General features: G+C 29.0%; 1 protein-coding gene across 1 annotated transcript in view; it reads right to left on the bottom strand.

The window, feature by feature from the left end:
* Positions 1 to 11327: 11327 nt before the first annotated feature.
* LOC129965972 (transcriptional repressor scratch 2-like) overlaps positions 11328 to 23968 on the bottom strand; it is a 44055-nt gene continuing 31414 nt past the window's right edge. The window contains exons 2-3 of the mRNA XM_056080288.1: positions 13752 to 14012; positions 11328 to 12356 (exon numbers count right to left, since the gene is read on the bottom strand). Coding sequence (XP_055936263.1) covers positions 11707 to 12356; positions 13752 to 14012 — 911 coding nt within the window. The 3' untranslated portion in view covers positions 11328 to 11706. The remainder of the gene's footprint in view (positions 12357 to 13751; positions 14013 to 23968) is intronic.

The following is a 23968-nucleotide window of genomic DNA, read 5'->3' as shown; positions in this document are numbered from 1 at the left end:
ATTCATTAAAAAATCAAGAACACTTCAATATTGTTGCGAGATACAAAAATGTAGCATCTAGATTTTTGTTTCATAATTCCGTTTTAGCATGATTTTATATGAATCTGCATAATTACTTACAAAAAAAAATGATGAATTTTGAGCAAAGTATATCTTTTATGCTCCCAAAAAGTATTAATGAAAATCAGTACTATTCTATAGATGTTAAGATTTGTAGGGAAATTTCAATCTGGGTCATTAACTTAATGTCAAATCACTTTTATTAATTCGAATTTTAATAATCAATTTTTACGCTTAATAAAAGCCTTTTTTTATAAACAGAATAAATTACAAAAAAAAAAAATGTTTTCTTTATTCTAGGCCGTTACATACTCGTGCCTCAAATACTGATACAATACTCATACTTTAAATTAAGAATTTAAGTGTATTTTGAAATATCAGTTCCAGCTTTAAATAGTACAAGAAACTGTAGGCTTCAATCAACATAACTTAAAGAACTCTCTTAATTCCTGTATAATTCGAGAATATATTTCAAAATCAGGATTTACTTATAAAGACCATCATTCAGTTAAGAGTACTTATATCCCTTTTAAACTCTTTTTTCCACCCGCTGATCATTTTCCACTCTGAGAGAGGAAAAGAAAAAAGAAAAGAAATATTTTATCCTTGAAGAAAGCGGTGCTTAAAATTGATGAGGGATGTAATACTAAATGCCTATCCATAAAAAACGCAGCGTCATTTTCTACTGACCCACCAGAAAATAATATCAGATATATCAAGGAGATGCGGTAAGAAAAATCGCCCCCATGAATATTTAGTAGGACACGCATAAAGTGCAGCTGCATCTTATTAAAGTGAGGGATAGTGATGTGGTCCTGTTGTACGCGAACCACTAAATGAAAGTGATAATAATAAAATTGGAATTTAGTACTCAGGACAATGTTCAATTTTTTTTATCAGCATTAAGTGTCGATCAATATTTCTTGTGGATTTCGAAGCTGTGCTTCTTTTCTACCCACCAAAGAAGAATATGAAATATTAGTTTGAAAGGATTTTAAATATATGAAAGCAATCTATTTCTTCGAACTTATTTGTGTGGCAATTTTTTAGATGTTGCACACAATGAATCTTGTTTCTGCATTAACAATGAACATGATTTGAATGCCGCTTCACTCGAGTTACTTACTTGCAAATTTAGTGCAGAAATAGTAACTTTAGAAGGTCAACAAGTGCATTACTAGATGCAACTATCCTTTAACTTTCCTCATTGCTTTATAGGGCAATTAATTTTTATCCTAAACATAAGCATCCAATTTATTATGTTTGAGAATCATAGAAAGAATAAAAGAATTATGGGTTTTCAAAGTGGGAAATTTTTTAACCAATACTATTCAAAAATTGCTAGACCGAATTTCTTGCAGCATTTATGTCAGTGGTGTTTCTTCAAATAAAGAAAAATATGCTGTACTTCTTTCTGAAATTATTCCTGATAGACAACTAATTCCTATAATTAAATAACATAAAACATTTTAAGAGCCAAGTTAAACTGTTGCATCGTGTGGTAAGACCAGTAAAGGCAAAGTGAAATTAGAATCACAGTCATGATAAATAATCTGACTTGAGATACTGTAATTTTTATTTTTGGGATCGAAAAGATTGTTGGAGACGGACTTCCATGATAATATTGTTTATTTTCCCACTTTGTAGGAAAATAAACAAGCAATTCGACACTATAGCCTACAAAAACTGACACAATTAGATAAATTCGTAAAAAAAGATTTATAATTGGAAATTGTTATGAATTCACTCCAGATTCTTTTATGTAGCAGACTTTTTTTAAAATTAGGTCTTAAACAAATTATACTATTTCTCTAATGAGAAGGTTCTGTCTTTGTTCTGAACAAATCAGACGACGCTAGATGACGTTATATTGTATGTCACAACAATATAAGAAGCTGTATTGTATTTTGCAATATTATACATTGCTAGAAAATCTTATGATACTTAACAATTAGATTTTATGAATAGTTTAATGCAATATTGTACAATATATGTTGAAGTTGAATATGGCCTTGAGTATAAAATTTACGAACAATATATAAAAAATAATCTTGCATCAATTTATCTCGTTCTCTTCAGATATGAAATATGCAAAGAGAAAATACTGGAAACAACATGAAACGATACCAACTCGAAATTTTAAACCTCTTTTAAATCCAAAAGCTTCAAACACTTTAAATCCGTAATATTAAATATGTGAATTCTTTGTGAACACGATTTAGCAAATGGGTTTCTTCTTAAAAACCGTAGAGTTCTATTAAATTTTAAGCATAATACTATTAAGAAAATCTGTTTGTCCGACTGTACTAATTTAATACTATAACTAAAAAAACAGATTGAGCTATATGGACAACATTTGGTACACGGTTTGTAATATATATGCTTAGATATAATCCAATTTCAAACCAAATCCATCGATCAATTGACCTATTGTCTGTCTATACTTTCAAAAGCATGTAAATGTATTGTTTTAAATAAATATGTGATGTTTGGTATGTTATTTATGAGCACAAAACATCAAGTTTATGTTTTATTCGATCTTAATAAAGACGCCCAAAATACCCATTCGTTTTTTGGCTACTCGTGTATTAACAGCATTCCAAAGATTAATCACCCAAGATATGATACTCTAAAAGGCTCGTTCATAACTACTGTTTACCAATGAATTAATAAAATACATCTATAGAGAGTAAGCGAGAAAGTTCCGGTGTGACATGCTCATTCTGGCAAATTTATGATTTTAATTCAATTATTTTTGTTTTAACAAATTAAAACAGATCAAGGGGGAAAAAACCCATTTTATTTCGATATTTTCATTAATTAATCGATATTTTCGATTCTCAGTGATAATAAATCAGGAGAGATTTTCAAAAAAATTTCTAATTCGTATAGAATGAGAAATATTATCTTTGCCTGAATTCATAAGGAACATTTATTTAAAAGTATATAAATTTTTAATTGATTTCTACATGGTATACAGATTAATATTTTTTTACAGAATTTGATACTATTTTAACTTGCACGTTAACTGAGGACATTTCATGCAAACACTAATTTAAATATAAGAAGCAATTCTTTTGGAACTTATTCGCTTGACAAGTTTTAATGTTTTGTAATTCAAAAATATACATTTTCTATGTGCATCTTATTATCTCTACAATTACGAGTAAACTTTAAAAATAAAATATAATCGAATCAAGCCAAAAGTTTCAATTTTACGGGCTAGTCTTCGAAATATCTTTTAAATCTCTTTAAATAATGCCTTGCAAATATATGCAAATAAACTTAAAGGAAAGTAAGAACAATTTCAAGAATCAGAGATGGAAATACTCCAGATAAAATAATTTGAAATCTGTGATTCTTGATAAAAAAATTTAGCTTACAAATTTTTATCTTGAAATTTGAAATATATTAAATAACTATTTTATCAAATTAGATATTTTTAGGGCATTGTTATTCAAAATGAAAAAAATTATAATGTTACAAATATAAAACATAATTTAAGATTAAATATAGAAGTAAAAGCCGTCATAAAACTGTTGATATTCCTTGATAATTTGATAACTTCTTGTCCGATTTTAAAATGAAGTAGAAGTTGGTCAAGTTATGTTACTTTGAAACCGTGAATCAAATATCTTTTGTATAAGTGTAGAAATATTTTTTTAAATTTTTATTATATATTGCATCACTTATATATACCAGTGTATGCATATAATATGTACTGAGATGATTAACTCATATAAGTTATATTATGTTAAGGAATGTCTGATTTGATATTGTTTTATTTATGAATATCTGAAATAATATAAAATGGACTTCAAATACATTTTATAATTTTTTTATTATATCATGAACAAAAATTATGGTTAATAAAATTAATAAAATGTGGTTAATAAAATTAAAATTAAAGTATTCTACTACAAAAGGCTCTGTGGATTGAGATAATGAGACAAAGGTTGGTTTATTAAGATAATATTTCATTAGTTAAAGGCTTGTTAAGATGATATGATGTAATTTGAACAAAAGATTCATTTGACTGAGATAATGAGTATTATTATAAATAAAAATATGAAGCTGTACTAAATGAAAATACACTTAAAAAATAGTTTTGCATTTATTTTATTTTAGTACGACTAATGAATTCAACGATTAATTAAATGTTTTAAACTCTTTTTCTTTCATTAATTTCACATATAAAATTCATTATTTTCATGTATTCTTCAATTTTTAGTTTTAAACCCAAATTGTCAATTTTGATTTCTCTCATAATATTTTACTTTACTTACACTTATTTAGTTTGTACCTATGAAGATAAAATCGAACCTTTACGTTTTGTACTACTTTGAGAAGAAGAAATAGAAGTATTTTACTACAAAAAAAATTCCAAGTATATTTACTCAATATGGAAAGATCTTTTTTTAATCTTCGAAATATACAGGGTGTTTATAAAGTCCCGGACCCATTTTGATGTTTAATAACTCGTAAAATAATAAAGATATAAACAAACTTATGGCATTTATTGATGGAATAACTCATAAATTTTCCTTTTCAGGTTTGAATATTTTTACTTTTGTAAATATCGTCAGCACGTGTGGTTATTTTCAGATAATTTCATTTTCCAGTCTAAATATCTGTACTTTTCTAAATATTGTCTGCTTATTAATTGCATTTTTCTCTCTTTTGTTTTTGGCAACTATTGCAATGTTATGTTTACTTTTGATGTGTTTGTTCTATGTAGTACTTTTGTATGTGATGTTTTATTCGAGTGGATATTAAGGAGAATGAAAACACCACAAGAGAAAGCACAGATTTTATGGTGGTTCATAGAAATGAAATCGATAGTGCAAGTACAGAGAAATTTCAGAAGAATTTACCAAAGAGATCCTCCATCCAAAAACAGCATCTTGCAGTGGAAAAAGAATTTTCTAGAAATTGGAAGTATCGAAGATAAGAAACGTTCGAGACGTCCTTGCACAAGTGATTGTGATGTTGAGCGTGTCAGAGAGACATTTTTACACAATCCTAGAATATCTGTGAGATCAGCGGCAACAGAATTGGATATTCCAATTTCGACGGTGTACAAGGTTATTAAGAAAAAATTAAGACAGCATGCATACAAAGTTCAAATTGTTCAAGTTTTGGAACCGAACGATAGGCCTAGGAGGATGGCCTTTGCAACAGATATGCTAAGTAGGACAGAAGATGCTGCTGATTTTCTGAAGAGCATAATGTTCTCCGATGAAGCATCCTTTCAGGTTTCTGGCATTGTTAATCGCCATAATGTGCGCAAATGGCTCTGTGGATGCCGACATGCTTGTCGCTACCTGGCGTGAATCTGACTATCGACTTGATATTCTCCGTGCGACGAAGGGGGCACACGTGGAAGTTCATTGACAAGGGTCAAGAAACTTTTTGAGTCTATTTAACCATTTATGTTATTAATTTTAATCTATCTTTATTATTTTATGAGTTATTAAACATCAAAATGGGTCCGGGACTTTATAAACACCCTGTATTATTATTTATTGAAGAAAATCAAGAATGCTTTTTTGTATTTTTTTTTCTTTTGAGTGGTTGAATCTAAAATTTAATATTAATCTTTAAAAAATTGTTACAATTATACATAGAATTCCATTTATGTAATTAGTGCGTTCTAGAGTCGCTGTGTAAGCATTCATTTAGGTTGATAAATTGAAACAAATTTGCAATACTGGTATTAAAGCAACTTACTGAATATTTTCAACCGTCTAAAATTTTGATCTTCATCCTCGCACCATTTGCGAATGGTGAGACAGATAGCCTTTTAGTTAACCAATTTCTTTCATTTTAATATATATATGCAAAGTTCATGTAAAGATTACATGTTAAAATTGGCTTCTCTTGCTCAGTTTCGTATTGTTACAAAATTTTTTTCTGCTACAACTACCGCCACTCAATTGTAATTACTCAGAGCATTTATCACTAATCATTAGTTCAGCAGCTCTCTTGCTGTCTAATCCTCCAAGACCTCTTATTTGTCGGCGACTCCGACTCCTCGCTCACACACACAACTTTTTACGATCCACACAACTTCTTCGTCGCTTCAGAGTTCCCGTCTTTTATAGTTCCGGGAGGCGGGGCTAGAATCTTCAGACCAATCAGGGCGTACCTATCTGTATCTCGGGTCTTAGTGGATGGATCGTGAAAGTTCTCGAACTTTCCAGTAGTATCCATTTAGTCGCCAAACTCGCCAAATTCGTCGCCAAATGGTCGCCAAGCTCTCAGGTCATTTACGTGGCAGCCGCTCAGCACAGATCTTACAATGGTCTTTCCCCACGATGACACTACTCATGGCTGAGCAGCAAAATTACAGATTTGTAACAGTATTTTATTTAACACACCCCAAGGTAAAAGGACACAGATAATTCCAGGAGCGTGTTTTTCAAAATAATTCCAGAAGTGGGTGTTCCGAATTTAAAAAAAAGTCCAGAAGGTGAGAAATCGTTGTAATACTGAATTTTTGCTGGGTAATAACTCTTTTTTTATGTATATTAAGAAATAGAAATATGCTTCTGAAAACGGAAATTGAGTTTCTTCTGAATCATTATTTCCCCACTTTATGGATATAATAGTTTTCAGTTATTTACAATCAAATGTATATTTATGTAAATATAAACTGTAAGCAAGTGTAAAATATAAGGATAGAAATAAAGAACACAAACACATCTTCGGAAACAAAACTTTATTATTTCATCATTGCCTTTCCTGTAGAATGGCAACATTTCCAGAAGAACAGTATCTGCATATCTACAATAGTTATTCCTCAAATATCAGTTCAAATAGCAAAAAGTATCTGCATATGTAATATATAAATTCACGGGAAACTCGCTTCAACTAGAGATGAGAAAATGGCAAGATAACTAAATATACTTTATATACAGATATATATCTGAATAGAGAATATCATTCGTAACAAATGCCACTGTTGTCTTCTGCAGCATCTTATTGCTTTTTGTAAGAAATGCATGAAATGTTATTGCTGAATATTTGTTTGAAGCAGTATTTCGCTTCAAACGTTTTATTGCTTTGATAATAACAACATGATTTTATTGCTTATGACTGAAATGATTGTATTGCTCTCAAGCTGAAATAGCTTATCCATCTCGTTGTGCAGGAAGTCTTTCCTTTCAATAATGTTCCAAATTAAAATTGTTCAGCTAAATGAAAGTTCAACTACTTTAGTAACTTAATAAATGGAATTGATTAGTTTGTAAACAGTTAGTGAAACTAAAATTTGTAGATTACTGATTATCACAGAATATGCATTATTACACTCGGAGAAATAATCTTGAATAAGAAATAAAGCTTAATTCTAAATACAAATTATTCATATATATGAAGAATGTTTGCTCGCATATAACTGACACAAAACAAATAACTGATATATTTGGAGATAAAATTTGAATTTTGAACATAAAAACATAACTAATTGATATATTTGAATACAATTTATTTTTGGACACAAATGACAGATATATATGCTTAATTTTCTTTTAAACACAAGTAGATGATACATTTGAATAATTTATTTTATAAATCCTTTTTTAAATGTTTCATCTATTGTAACAGAATTTACTTTAATGTTTAAGCGACTATTATATCAGAACAGTTTAGTTTTTATTATTAATAACTGACATTTTTGAACAAAGTTTGTTTTCAAGCATTAATGATTATTATATTTGAACAAGATTTATAACATCCCTACATTAATAATCCATATTTTAAGCACAAATGGGTGCTATATTTGAACACAATTTATTGTTAGGCACAAATGGGAGCTATAATTGAACATAATTTATTTTTAAGCAGAAACGAATGATGTATTTATTTTTAAATAAAAGTGGATGCTATATTTGAACAATACTTTCAATGAACACGTATTTAATTGAACAGAGATTATTTTGAACACAAATAGTTGATATATTTAAACAAACTAATCTGTCTGCTTGAGACGAGTTAACTTAAAATACAAATAATTTAGATTCTCAGAAATAAAATTATATTTAAAATGAATGTTTATTAATGTATCATGAACTCTTTTTGCACTTTTAGGGCTCCTAATAATACATGTTATTTCATTCATTTGTGATTCAGTTATATGTTGGCAATTTGAGTTGTCCAGATGATAATTCTATTGAAAGAATATTCTGCAAAAATTTACACAGTTCATTTCAAATATGATAAATCCATTGCGATACGACACAAAAGATAGACTGTTCAGTATTTAGATATTTATTTTAAGGAATAAAATATTTCTATTTTCCATAATTCAAGTTTGTTTTACATCTTTCAAAAATATTCTTAAGTATAAAACCATAAAACATTGAGGACAGTTTTAATAAATTTTTTATACACATTTAATAAATAAAGAATGTAATAAATATTACGTCACACAATTAATATTGCGTATTTCCTTCCATATTTCTGAAACTTCAAACTAATTATTCTTTGTAGTATACGAAGATATTTTATTTCCTTTCAGTAACTTTCATTTCTTGTGGAAATTGGTGATTATCACTGCTCATCTTTTAAATTACTCTGCGATGTTTAAAGTGCCTTATTCATCATTTATTGCAGAGTGATAATATTATGTAATATTGGCGTTTGTCTGTATTACTATTGCATCTCATGAGACTTGTATTTAAGTTTCTTTCATATCTAACTTCAAAAAGTAAAAATATAATCTAAATACTACATTTCTCAGATCAATTGAAATGCTTTGTTTCGCTTTCAAAAAATTGCACTTCAGACTTTTTTTATTAAAGGATGAGCGATAAAAGAGAAGTCTTTGAAATATGAAAGTTATTTATTTACATAATTATACTAACAATAAAAGCATCAAGCCTAATAAGTTATTAAAACTAGCACTAGAAAATAGATTATTATTTTTAAAAATCTACATCTATGAAGCTTTTAACGTGCTTAAAGTGATCATAAATTTATTTTAATATGATCACTTTCAAACTATAAATAATTTGCAATTATGTTAACTTATAAACGAAAATACAAATATGGTGACTTTTTTAAATTCAATGTTCATAAAATGTTAATTAAACATACAGAAGGGAAATATTTTTGAATTTCTCATTTAATTTCTTAATTGAATAAATTGCAATAAAAATATAAATCGATAGTATTACCGTGAAGTATATTTATAATAATAATATCATCATTAATATAGTTTATTTCGTTCAGGGTAATATTTAATGTACACCACAAATAAATATCAAAGATGCTTTGATACTTATATATTGATTTGATTTGATATCAAACCAAACCACAAAATTATTATTAAGTACATAAGTATATTTATTTATTATTAAGTTTAAGTGTTACGCTTTATGCTTATAATTTTAAATTTATTTGTGATTGTGTTTATAATTTTTCCATTTCATTGAAAAGAATTGCATATTTAGATTAAACAATTGAAAATTGTACAATCTGTATAATCAATCGGGTTTTTTTTTAATTTAGGGCCTTTTAGAATATTTGTCTGCGAACATTTATTTCAATTTCATTCCAAAATATCAAAATGGATGAATGCATATATACCAATAAATTACACACGGCTTTGTTTTTAAAATGGTAAAAGAAATCCTAAAACATTTTTTCCTATCACATATACTCGTAAATTTCCCTTGTTGTCAATAAAAATACATTTTCCCCCTCATCATTTTAAAATGTCTTTCATTTCAAACGCATTTCCCTTCTCAATGCATTTCAAAGCAAGAATGCTGTGTGATACAGATAAATCACTGTAAACATCTTTGGAAAGATTATACTAAGCTTTAAGTAAAATCTTAAAAGAGCCTTGTGAATAAGTATGTAGTTGTAAGATAAAAACCTGCTGCGCTTTGGAAATTGAGAGGTTTATGCTGTATTCTTACTGTTTTAAGGATAAATATTGTTTCTATCCTTTAAAAAGGCTTACAAATGGATTGTGCAGAATGCTTGGATTTGTACCATTATGCTTTGTTTTGCATCATATGTCATGCTAAGGATTTGAATATCATGTTGCATTTTGTATTTGCATTTTTAGCATTATTTTGTTGAAGATTTACTGCTGTTTACATAAAATTCAAATCCGTATTTTATGGAGGTAAGATAGAACAAAATACTTTTAAATGCAATTCAGTATTTACGATAATATGTAGTCGTGTGCTTTAAATATCTTTGAAAAATTATTCAAACAACAGATTTTGCATCGCTTTTGGTATAAAGAGCTAATTTTAAATCAATCTGTGCTTATATTGTTTTTTTTTCTTTATTTAATTTAAAGAATTTTGCTCTCGGCATTAAAACTATCTTTTATTTTGACATGATCGAATATTTTCGTAGAAAAATTCGCACATTTATTTTATGAGTGAAAACATCATTTCTATTTATTTGTACCTGAATATTGAGTTCGAATACTAATTTTTCAAGAATAAATCGAGTTTTATGTCGCCTCAGACTTAAAGTTAATATGATGTTTACAAACCAAGCAAATAAATGCGAAAATGGTGAAATTTTATTTAGTTTTAAAATAAGATTATTTGTATATATCTAACAAGAATAAATCTTCAGAACAGAAAAATCTGGTTAACATAAATCATTGCTTATGTATGTTGAAAAATGCATTTAACAAAATTATCATAAGGATTATTTTCATCAGATTTCATCTGAAAATATATGTGGCAAATATAAGCCATTTATTTTTAATACTGTTTATAATGCATTTATTAAGGCTTATAGCTTGCTCGATGAAAGATAATTCCAGATGTTTAGATATAACATTTTGAAAGGAACTGAAACTATTTGAGATCTAGTCACTTATAAACAACTTGAAAATGAAATCAACTAGCAATTCATGAACGACGCTTCATATGAAATTGTTTTCTAAACTACTGATTTGAACTAAATGAAAAGAGAATATGTACATTTGTTTTCAACAATTGAGAAATATAAGTTTCATTAAATGATTTGGACGCAATCAACAATTCATGATTTTGGTTCCCTGTTAACATTAGCTTTAGCAGTCTCAAAATAGTATTTGTGACTTCTACGTTAGCAGTTTTCAGACGCATTAAATGGGTTTATTAGAAGAATTTTCTCTTGAATGAGAAAAAGATAACATTATCCAAGCTTGAAAAATTCAAAGGAGGCAATTGCAACTTGTAAGTCATTGGCTACAAGCATCATATTCATAAATAACTTCTTGCCAATTACTTGCCATGTTACTGCCTGGATGCATAATTCCCAATGATTGCTTAACAGACCTTTTATAAAACCATGGACAGTTACCACTATTTCCAGTGACAAATGCTTGCAAAATGTTTATGAACCAATCAGAAGAATCATCGTCTCCATGTACAAGTGCTTGCAAAATGTTCTTTGACCCATTTCCAACAATAAGTTCTTATTGGATATTCTTTGAGCTCTTTGCAAGCAACAGCAGCAAGTTCTCAGCAATACGTTCTTATCAGATATTTCTTGAAACATTGGCAAAGAGCATTATTTTCTGTGATGAACTCTTTCCTGAAGTTTTTCAACAATGAATTTAGTCTAAACTATAAATCAGTAGCATCTCCCTGCATTAAACTTCAGAAATGAATCAGATGCTGCTATTTAAGTTCTCAGCAACAATCTCGAATCGGGCGTCATTGACTGTGGAGGTGGGCTCAAGGGAATAGTTCCAAGTACTGGATCTTTCAGGCAGGAGGATTCATAGTGCTTATTGAGATAAGACTTGAGGGCAAAGGACTTGTTGCATCTCGCACAAGCATAGTGTTTGAAGGCCGAGTGTGTTTGCATGTGTGCCCGTAGATTTGACCTGTCTGCGAAGGCCTTCCCGCAGTGGGCACATCCGAATGGTTTCTCACCGGTGTGTGACCTCATGTGTCCTTGGAGCAGCCATGGTCTGGAGAAGGCCTTTCCGCAGACAGCGCACTTATGGCTGAGGTTGTGTGTGAGGAGGTGCATGGCTAGTGCTGGCATGCTAACATACACTTTGCCGCAGGTTTCGCATTTCTTGGCTTGCTGCGAGTCGGGACTTCGATGGGTCTGTTTGTGCCTGGACAGATTGGAGGAAGTCGCGTAGTGTTTGCCACATTCCCCGCATGTGTATCGGGGTCTGTCACGCGTTGTCTGTTCTGGAAGTCCCAAAGCATTTCGACGTCTGGAGCGGCCATCGGAAACGAAGAAGGCGTCGTAAGTATAACTGACAGTAACGCCATTCGTGAACACGTGAAATTGTGGATCCAGGCTATTGGAACTAACTGCAATAAAAATTTCTGAATCAATAATTTAATTAAATAGGTAAAAAAAGAATATAATAATTCGGATATTTCAAAGAAATTTGACTAAGTATGTTTATATATAAGTAATAAGTATCTGAATATTTTGTCATTACTTGTTAATTACAAAGAAACGCATAAAGCTTTAAAACAAAGAAGTAAGACTGCTCATCGCTCGGATTACTAAATACATTTATTTATCAGGAAATATATCCGGTAATACGATATACATTTTTTATTAAGAAATTATATGTATGCTAAATCATTATAATTGTATTTCTTTAATTTTACAAGTATACTTGGATTTCACTAATCGCATTTCTTCCATGAAATGCATAGTTATATTTTAATTTTCCAGTCAATAACATGTTTTATTAGAAGTACAAGAAAGTGAATTTAGAGCTCCGTATTTTGAAAGCAATTTGACTTCACTCTATTAGAGAAACTTATATGTCGAACGATAAGGAGCATACATTTTAAAATACATAATACGGCATGGATATTCAAACCAAGTGAAAACTTTAAAATATATTATTGAGATAGCCATGAATATCGTATAATGTGTAAGAATTTATTAATTGAAGTTAAGTTCTCCTAGTATTCTTGGCGATAAAGTTGGTTTCCAAAGTTACGAACAATAATAAGCTCATCAAAGAATATCATATTCCTTACTTCAAAATGATGATTCGTTTTGATTTAAATTAGGTATATTTATAAAAAAAAGAGATCCATGGTTCTTGCAACGGTTATTCATATGATATATATCAATGGTGTCAAATTCTCAGCCAGAAGGCCTCATATGGCCATGCAAATAACTTGACAAACAAAAGTTTTGTGTATCACTGCAAAATAAAAGGAGCTGAACTTTATAACTCATTCAAGATTTACCATCTCTATAATATTTATTTCATGAAGTATTATGTAGAAAGGTAAAAAAGTTACCAGTTTGACACGATCCTATGGTTTAAATTAGCTGCAGTTATTCGCCTTTTTAGGGAATGCAACAAGATATCCTTCTACGAAGGAAAGATTACAGCAGAGAAAACTAACCAATTATCAAGAAGACAACATGTTTAACTATTATTTTGTCCCACAGTCATGTTAGATTTTTTAAATAAATCTATGTGTATATAAAAATTGAAGGGTTTCATGTGATCCACATAATCTCAAATCTCGTTTATCTTGCCTTTGATAATAATTAATTTTGATATTCTTTGTGTATAAGTTCAGTTTCATTCCTCTACAAAGTTTGTCCTTTAACTAAATGGCAGCTTTGGAGACATTTTTTGTTTCTTGATTTTCTTATAACATATAAAATATGTAAGAAGTCAAAACTTTGCACTCCAAAAATGATGGATGAACAAATGGATATCTCACCTCTGCTTACAGTGGAAGGAATTGCAGGTGACGTCGGTGCAGAAGGTGCAACAAGTCCAGGGCTCAAGCTGCTCTCGGACACCCGACTACAAAATGAGGATGAGTCGCTGACGTCCGGATCTCGACTTCGTTCTCTGGTTCGGTTGCTGAGGTCCAGCTCTTTGTCAAAAACGCCATCCCTGGAATTGTCAAATGAGAATCTGTCGCAACCTCGATCGTAACCCAGAAGACTAGAAGGAGGCAGAACATCATGGATGTAACCTGCAAGACAAGACAATTTGTTTCGTGGTTAAAATAGAAATTGATGCATTAATGGTAATTTATTGGCGATGAACTACCATTTTCAGTTATTATATGCAGAAATATAATTTGCTTAAATCCTATAGTGAACACTCTTGACTTCATTATGGACAATGTATTTCCCTCTTGGAAGGTCCGAAAAAAGATTTAAAATATGGAATTAATGCTTTTAAATGAAATATTGATTTCTAGATCTTTAATTGAAAGTAAATAAAGAGTTTCTAATGATAGAAAATGGATAAGAACCTGTATATAGTTGCTAAAATTCGCAAATATAGTTATATATTAGTGTTTTAACTATAGTTTCACTTTTAAAATACAAAGCGTGTCGCATTTTAGTCAACTTGTCTATGTGTAATACTATTAACCCCATATCCGCATATTCCATTGATAGAATAGTCATATTTTAGAAAGTTTCAAAGTTACGATTAATCTTTTAGACGCTTATAGATTTCTAAAGATGGAAATTTTATTTTATAACATTATTGCTGTTTTTTAATGATAATATCCATAAGCTTAATACCAAAGAAAAAATGTAAAATGCTTAAAATTGCAGACCGTTGACCATATAGCCGCCTACTTCTTGGGCTGTAATTGTTTCCTAAGAAAGGGTATTCCAAATCTTATTTATATCTTGATTTAAGGTAGCCGACTACGTTCGAAGCAATATTTTTGAAAAATTGGATTTTTTAAAAACTATTTATGGTTTTTAGATGTATTGTCAATTATAAACACTATATATACAAAAAATTATTTGGAAATATAATATATTTTGAGAAATAGGAAAATTTGTAGTAAATTTTAATGAAATTTAACCTAAACGGCTAACATTCTACACAAAATTGTAATGCAGCTATCCTATTTTTCTTTGTACACAAGTTATAGAATATAATGATGAATGAAATGAACCAAAATCTAAGAAACATTTTGAGATGCAAAGAAATTATGGGTGAAACTGTACGTATATATACATTTTTTAAATAAATTTACAACTTAATTTTTCTTAAAACACCTATAAATAAAAAAAGTATTTCACCAACAATAAAACTTTTGGTTCATTTCATTGCCCACAGTATTTAAAACACACTCTGAAATTTTTATGTAAATACTTCAATTAATTTTTGAGATATCATGTTAACGGTGGAAATTTTTTATAAAAATTAAAGTTTAAGAAAATTGAAGTTAAAAAAATATTTTAGCTAAAAAATTGTTTAAAATTATCCTGGATGATAGATCAGACCTTCCTTTTCCTAGAAAATACTATTTTGGAAAGAGGAAAGCCTGAACTACAAGAAATAATAATAAAAGAAGAATTCGCCAATGTAGTCGAAAACCAGTGTTTTTAACGTAGTCGGACCCCTTAAATTGATCAAAACTTTAATGTTTTTCTTCAGTAACTTTGGAATATATTAATAGAAGAAAAACACGTTTTAAAGTACTTTAAAATTAAAATATACGTATGTTTTCAAATTAGGATAATATTATTTTCGTTCAATATTTCCCAATTTCGTTCACTATTTATATAATTTAAAAGGTATATTGTAAGGTTTTACATTCCTTTGTGTACATACTATAGTTGCTGTATAGTTAATTTCAAAAATACAATAAAGATAGATGATATAATCCTAAAACAATACCATGCCCTTATGATTTTTAAGTGAAAATTATCTTTAATTCTTTTTGCTTTAAAATTAAAATTCAAGTAACCTAGATAACTGACATTAAAATTCTTTCCTTTAAAGATCTCGTGCAAACTTCACTGCTAGTTTGATATTTGTGCTTTAAAATGGAATTATTTATGATCTAAATAAAAATTAATATAGTCATTTACATTTTAATTCCAATTACATAGTAATAGAATTTTAATAATAAAAAAGTTTTTTATTCCATCTTTTATTGAGTTTCGAAATGGCATCAACATTTTCGTGCTCTAATTTTTATGCGCATTCATATATAGCAACTTCCGCCACGAATACCAGGACCTGTTTAACTGCAAAAGTATCAGTGTATTTAACATTCGTTATGTTCAAGCAGGTATGACGTCACTTAAGATAACATCTAGCGGACCGTACACGGAATATATAATCAGGTACAGAACTGTACAAACCTTGAACTCAATCACAGAAATTTGATTCAGTTAATTCTCTGATGGAGATAGCCGAACTTTTCCAAACTATGGCTGACATGAATAATTCAGGCGACAGTCTTTCACCATTAGTACATTTTAAGCCTCTATTTCCATGAAAGATAAGAAAACCCATTGACGAAATCCAAACGTTTCCCATTTCGATATAATATGAAACAAAAACCCAAGTAAAAACCACCAGTTCCACAAAATCCTGTTCCACGGCACAGCCCCAGAGACAATGTCATCCTCACAAAGAATCCAAGGCATGATAAAACGGGCAATTACGTAAAACAAATGAAAGTACTTAATGACGATGTAAAGGGGGAGGAGGGGGACTTTGCCGACCGAAGGGGGGGGCGAGTATTGAAGCAGTAAAGGGTATCCCTTACCTTTTTAACGGCGTTACAAATGATCGCGCAGAAAACCCTGTTCAGAGCGAAATGACATTTCGGGTTGTTGAAAAACTAAGCACGCAGTATTTTTCCACCGAAGAAAAACGAGTTCGGTTCTAGCATTGATAATAGGGAACCGTTCATTTCATTTTCAGTTCTGAATGTGTGGAATGTACATGAGGAATGTATTGATTTATGTCACAAACAGATCATATTCAATAAAGTAGAATGGTTTTCTGCAGAGAAAAATTATAATTTGTTCTATTTTTGCTAGATTATAATTTGGTGCTATATGAAATAAATATTACTTTTAATTTGTTTTAGGATTCGAAATTCCTCATTAAAGAACAAGGATAAAATCGGTTAAGGTTATCGTTAATCGTTAGAATAAAGGAATGATGGAAAAATTAGAACAACGTTAAGGAACTCTTTTATGGTAGTGTCGTTAAGAAATAAGGAATCATTCATCTCTTTTCTAATTCTGAATATTTAGATGTACATCAGAACATATAAGGGGGATTTATGCCACAACTTGACCATGTTGATTAAAGAAGAATGGGATTATACAGAAAAGAAATTATAGCTTATTCTAATTGTATTGGACAACAATTTAATGTTGTATGAAATAAATATTATTTTTAAATTATTTTATGAAAATAAAATGGCGCGTAAAAGTTTTTATGTTGTTTAGTCGTAGCAGAGACGAAGATATTGTATTAAATCAGGACTTTCTTTAACCCTTTATTTACTGACGGTACTTAAAAGTACCATTTAAATCTGGCTTATATCTTCGTAATATGACTGTTTGCTGATGGTATTCTAAAGAACACGAAGAATGCAACCGAAATAGCAAAAAGTACATATAAGCTATTAAGTAGGAATTAAAAATATTAAATTAATAATTAAATTAAGATATTTCTATTTTTTTTCTTCGGTTCCCTGGGATTATTCTGCAAGGAAACTTGCCTACTAGTGCAAAAATGAAGTTGAAAAATTGATGGCAACATAATTCGGTAAATAAAGGGTTAATCGTAAAATTCAAAGAATAAGGGGAAATTAAGAAGTCATCGTTAATGAATCATTTTTAGTTACCATCGTTAATAAATAAGGGACTATTAATTTCTTTCCGAAATCCAAAGCTTCGATTTACATGGGAATATATAAAGGTAATTTATGCCTCAACTTGTTCATGTTGAGTAAAGAAGAATGGGATTATAAAGAAAAGAAATTATAGCTTATTCTAATTGTATTGGATTATAATTTAATGTTGTGAGGAATAAATATTGTTTTTAATTCATTTTATGAAAAAAAAGATCATATGTAAAAGTTTTTATGCCGTTTTGTTTGTAGTAGAGGCGAAGATACCTTGGGTAAAATCAGAGCTTCTAAAAATATTGTAATTATCATACAACCTGATCATGTTGAATAATGTGGAATGGAATTCAAACACAGAAAAATTATTCGGTTCTATTATTAATGTTCTAATAAAAATGTTCTATTATTGCTAAATCATTATAATGTATGTGAAATAAATATTTTTATTTTAATTTACAAAAGAAAATAGCTTGAAAAGTTTTAATGCCATTTGTATGGCGTGGAGACAAAGATACTTTATGTTTAATCAGAGTTTCTTAGAAAAAGATTATTACATAGCCTATTCATATTAGACATAGCAGAATACAACTAATAAGTTATCATATTCTTAAGAAAATAATTTTAAATGTATAATAGTTTGACATTGTGTATAGTTGTCACATTGGCTGCCGCAAGAGTCGCTTATAATTTACACTTATTTTCTATTCTGGTTAAAAAAAATCGTAATAAAGGTTTTACTACATTTGTCTTCCACAGAGACATCTCTCTGCTTTAAATATTGTTTTTAACGTTATGATTAGAAAATCGTCTGAAGCATTTATAAGACTTGAAGAAGATAACCTTCATTAGATCCTTAACTATGAACATCATAAAGGAAGAAATGGGCGTTTCTATTTCCATAGTTCATTTATGTGTAGGAGTTTTGATGTCCTAAAAGATAGACAAACCATACGTTTACAAAAAGCTTCAGCATTTTAAAGCAAAGATTAAACAGAAAATTTCCTTGATTAAAAATTACAAACCAAATTAAATTTTCAGTTTTTCATTAGTAAAATGCTTAACATTTTTTATGATATCGTTTTAAATAATTTTAGATTCCATTTCTATGTTTTGAGATTGCGATTAATGTTTTGTCTCTAGCTGGTGTCGTGAAATTTATTAAACTGCTGCAATATTCATGGAAAGAGGATAAGAAGGGAAATATCAAACAGGCATTTTTCCATTTTGTTTGAAATAAATAAAATAATTAGTTTTTGTACTCAACATTTAGTTTTCAGATTTTTGTGTGCTTAGTATTAATTTAGAAAATATGATTACAATAATTCATATATAAATAATATATTAAATTTCCTGCTTATTGTAAAATGCCTTTATTTAAGAAATTTGTATGCTTCTTCGAAAAAAACTTATTTTAAAAATATATATTGACAAAATATTGAGAATATGGTGCTTAATTTGCTGTAACATTCTACAAAATTATTTTACATTTTTGTTCTGCATTAATTTCTGTAAGTGATTTTAAAGATTATTTCTCTATGTGAAACTAAAATAATCACGAAGTATTTATCGATTAGGGGAAGATTTCGAAAACTGGAACTTATTTCTTGCATATCTTATTAATATTTTTAAGTTAAATTATTTTCGAAATAATATAATCAACGATAGACAATAGAAATTTCACAAAAATTAATGACAAATCAAACAAAAAATAAATGAAATTTGAATCGTAGGATTTCAAGTTTTAAACCTGATTTCTGTCATTCTTGTATGGTTAAATTTTCATGTTTTCTGAAGTATGAAAAATCTATTACTGAGAAAATGTCTTTTCTTATTGAATATTCCATATGTAGAAACATAAAATAAATGATTAAAACTAAAGGAATTCAATTTCAATACCCAATTTTACACCTGTTACATTACTTTTTGTGTATAAACATTCATTAAGTTTTCAATTAAATTTTACTTCAATTATTTTTAAGCCTACAATCTAAATACATTTTTTAACGAATTCATGCAAAATCATCAATAAAATAATATCATTTACGTAAATAAGCCTAATTAAATTGCCTAATTACGGCATTTCTATCTGAAATCTCTCAAGAATGCAATAAAGACGCTAACTCTGTATAATCACTAAAGAATGCAACGAAGACTGTATTATCACTAAAGAATGCTACGAAGACTGTAACTCTGTATTATCACTAAAGAATGCAACGAAGACTTTAGCTCTCTGTTATCTCTAAAGAATATAACAAAAAATGATATTAAGATATTTCTGCAAGGCTAACATCCTGAATTTCTTACAGAATATCTGAGTGTTTTGTTTTAATTACATATAAGGATATGATAATCTTTTTCCATCTATTTCACTACTTAAAATTCACAATAATTTATTTTCCAAAATGTAATATGCATCTGCAAGTAAAATTCAATCATTTTAATATTGAAACAAAGTATTACCTTAATTGAGAATTTATTATTAATCTTGTCACAGTGATACACCCTATCCGAAGGACATAATCTCTCGACTATTTCAACCAGTGCTTGACACTAAAGCGGAATCCACGCCAACCCGTAATCAATTTTTCAAAATTGTCGAACGTGCCTCTCCAGCAACAGTATTCCATGAAAGGGTCCGAAGAAGGGGGTAAGAGGGGGACGTCGTCACAGACATCTAAACGATGGGAAAGAGCTCAACACAACGAACCATGCCAAGTCAAACGATTTGTGACGAATGACATTAACTGGCAGCATGAATTCCAATTCGATTTCCAAATGGCTGAAGCGAGGGAAAAGGACTAATGTTTGCTGAGACCTTGAAATGCTTTTTATTTTTTTTCCTTCCCTCTCATCCAAGCTGCACGAAATGAGGGGAAAATTATAATACGCCTACGTAATAGATTATGTTCCCAAAAAGTGTATGCGGTTCTAATCAGAACTAAAGCGAAATCCTTGTCTGTCCATTCTTTTGGTGTGGTAATGAGGCTAGCCAAAACCATCAGGTAGAAATCGTTATGGCGAATCTGAGAGACGCCTAGCTCAACATGTAACTCGTATGTAACTAAAGTTTTTAATTTTTCCGCTTTGGTCACTGCCTGGTAAGTGTTGTAAAGTGTCTAGGAAATGATTAAGTAGCTCTGAAATCATGGATGGAAATTACTTTTATGCTGATTTGCAGATGTAACGTGTGCTTTGAATATCCATCAGTTGTATTGGGAAGTCTTTAACCTGCAAAATATCGTTCTTGCTGCTCTAACTTCAATGATTCTGTCTACAGTTTCTGTGGCGATATAAATACAATTTATAGTTATGCGAAAAGCAATTATTCCAATAACAAATAATATTACGAGGGGAAAATATCGGAGATTATCCTACAAAAAATGAAAGAAGAATGTAGAATTGTTTGATTGTATGCAACAAATGAAATAATTTCACATACAATAAATTGTATTTGACCACATTAAGATATGTTTCAAAACCTGACTAATTCGTAAATTCACAACAAAACATATTTCTTTACATAATTAAATATCGTATAAGAAATAATTATATGAATAATATTAACTGAAAGCATGCTCAAAGAAAAAAAATGTATAGTTTTTCTTGAGCATGCTTGTTAATTAAAACAAAACTATAGAAAATTAAATCTATGATGCTCAAATTATTAAAATGAATTTTTATTGAAGTGTGTGTACTTCTAAACAAAATGGCAGCACTTTTTAAATGATTTTATCAATTAATAAAATTGTGTGATTTAACTATTAAATATTACTAAAATTCTTTTCATTTTAAAAAAATAAAATAACCGAAAGGCTCTTAGAAAAGCAATCTATCAGCATTTTCTGGCTTGCTGTCAGGAGTTTTTATATATAAATCCACTGGCTTTAGTTCTAAGAACTAAAAACCAGTACTTTCACGTTTTAGTTACGAGAATGATTTGTTGCCATGGTAATGAAATGAAATATATTAAAAATAATTAAAGGATATTCTAGTCATTTGTAAGAAATACAGTAGCATGAATAAAGGTTCAGGCTTGATCCGTTTGTCATTTTATTTTGTTTTTAATTTTGCAAGAAAAAAAATGTGTGTTTGGAAATTATATCCGATGACAACGCAACACTCTTGTGTCTAAACCCAGTATTTTAAAGAGTTAAAAGTATCGTCATGTGAAAAGTACTTTTAGAAATTGTTAAAACTAAAGAAAACATTGCATTGAAACAAAATTAAGTATTGTCGGAAAGACATTTCTTTTTTCCACTTTTAATGTGGTATGAAAATAGTTTTGGATCATTAATGTATTCCAAATTTATTGATGGTAAGCATTAAATATTTGATTAAATTTTGATTTCAAATTTATACAAGTTTCGAAAATCCCTTTTGGAAGTGTTCATGTTATGTTCAAGAAGTAAATATATACTGAGTTTTCCCAATATAAATGGAAAGATTACCCTCTAGAAAATTTCTAAAAGTTTTTCATTATTTTTTAACATATAAAATTTACAAATTTATTATGTTAAAATATATCTATATTATTATTATTATAACGTTGTCTCTTAGTTTAATAAAAAAGAATTATTCAAAATTTATTCATCATGCTGAATTTCGGAGATACAGATGTAAATTTCGTAGAAATAAATCGTCGTTCATGAAGCAGCAGTTATTTTTCAATTTTAGAAATCTTTTAATAGAAATGAAAACCTGAATTTTCCCCACCAATAAGAAATATTTCTGATTTTTCTTCACGTACTTTTATAAACATGAAATATCATGTTGATACTCATTGTGACATGAAAAAATCAGATATATCTATTATTGGCTCCAAAAAATTATTTTTCCTCGCTTTATAAAATGTGTAAAATTGTAAAAGAAAATTATGATTTTTGGTAACGAAATAATATTAACAATTCAATTGTTTAATTTTTAAAAGTGATTTCCATAGAGAACCCCTACGGGTATACATTGATGAGAAATGGCCGTATAAGTAAGTTGGTTCTTGCGTTCCTAACGAAATAGTAATATTTAGGAGTCGAATTATTTATATTCAAATTACGAGTTGTATCTTCTGTAGATGTTTCGCCTTGTCAGTGTATATATATATATAATATAATATATATATATATATATATATATATATATATATATAATGTTTTAATTATGACCTTAAAAATTCAATATTCAAATCCAACTCCTGCGGCATACATATCAGAATGGACGTACCAGCTCACCTTGCTTAAGGAAGTTGGAAGTAACAAACATCTGGTTATCTGGAAAGCATCGTGTATTGATTTAAATTCATGTGTAAAAGGCAGAAAAATAATTAATTACTTTACTCTTACGATGAATATTAAGATGATTTATTTATAGATCGAGACAATTAATGAGAAAATTTGATAACTGATTTCTCACTTTTCTTGTTAACATTTATAACAAAAAGATAATAAAAGCTTATAGTTATAAGAAATTTATCCACATTTTTAACAGTCATAAAAACGATATTAATGCATATTTTCATACTCTTAAAATACTACTTAATTACCTTATATGAAGAATGTTAGAGAGCATTGAGTTAAAGTTAAAATTAAAATTTTTCCTTCAATCCCTTAAAAGGCAATCCAAGAAAGAGCCATAATGTTAATCTTCTTAGATTCCAAACATTTTTTAATTTCAAAAATAAACTATAATACTATTATTGTTGTACACCTGAGAAATCATGAGTAACAATAAAATGGAAAGAAGTCCGCGGTTTCTTAGTTCTCGAAAGCCAGTACTCGATATTTCTCTTTCTCCTCTTTAAAATTACATGATAATAAACTTTTGCACATTTCTGACGGAAAAAAAAACATAAATTATAAATTTATTAGATTTGAAACGTTTCGGCAAGACAAAATATCTTTTCTGTCATATAATATTTCGCCTGTATCCTCTAACCAAAAACACATTAACGGCCAATTCTTTCTAACACGGTTAATGCGTTCTGTGCTCTATTGACACCGTGATAAGCAAAACTGTTATCAAATATTTAATGGAGATATTTATGATGCATGCTTTAGTTAATTAAAGTGTGTTGTTTGTAAACCGTACAAAAAAATTTGTATTTGAATAATTAAAAATAGTTCAGATGCAAGTCCTTATTACTTCAAACCATAAGGTGTGCTAACAAATTTAATCTCTATTTTTATCTTTTATAAGAAAATCAGATATCACGAATAGTGTTTACAGAAAATGAAATAATATTTCGAAAAATACCAAGATCTTTATAAGTATTCTTTCAAAGAGAGATATTTTTTTACCCAATTTTATCT

The sequence above is a fragment of the Argiope bruennichi genome, chromosome 4, assembly GCF_947563725.1.
Source record: "Argiope bruennichi chromosome 4, qqArgBrue1.1, whole genome shotgun sequence".
Classification (NCBI taxonomy): Eukaryota; Metazoa; Arthropoda; class Arachnida; order Araneae; family Araneidae; genus Argiope; species Argiope bruennichi.
This window is presented reverse-complemented; position numbering and strand designations above follow the sequence as displayed.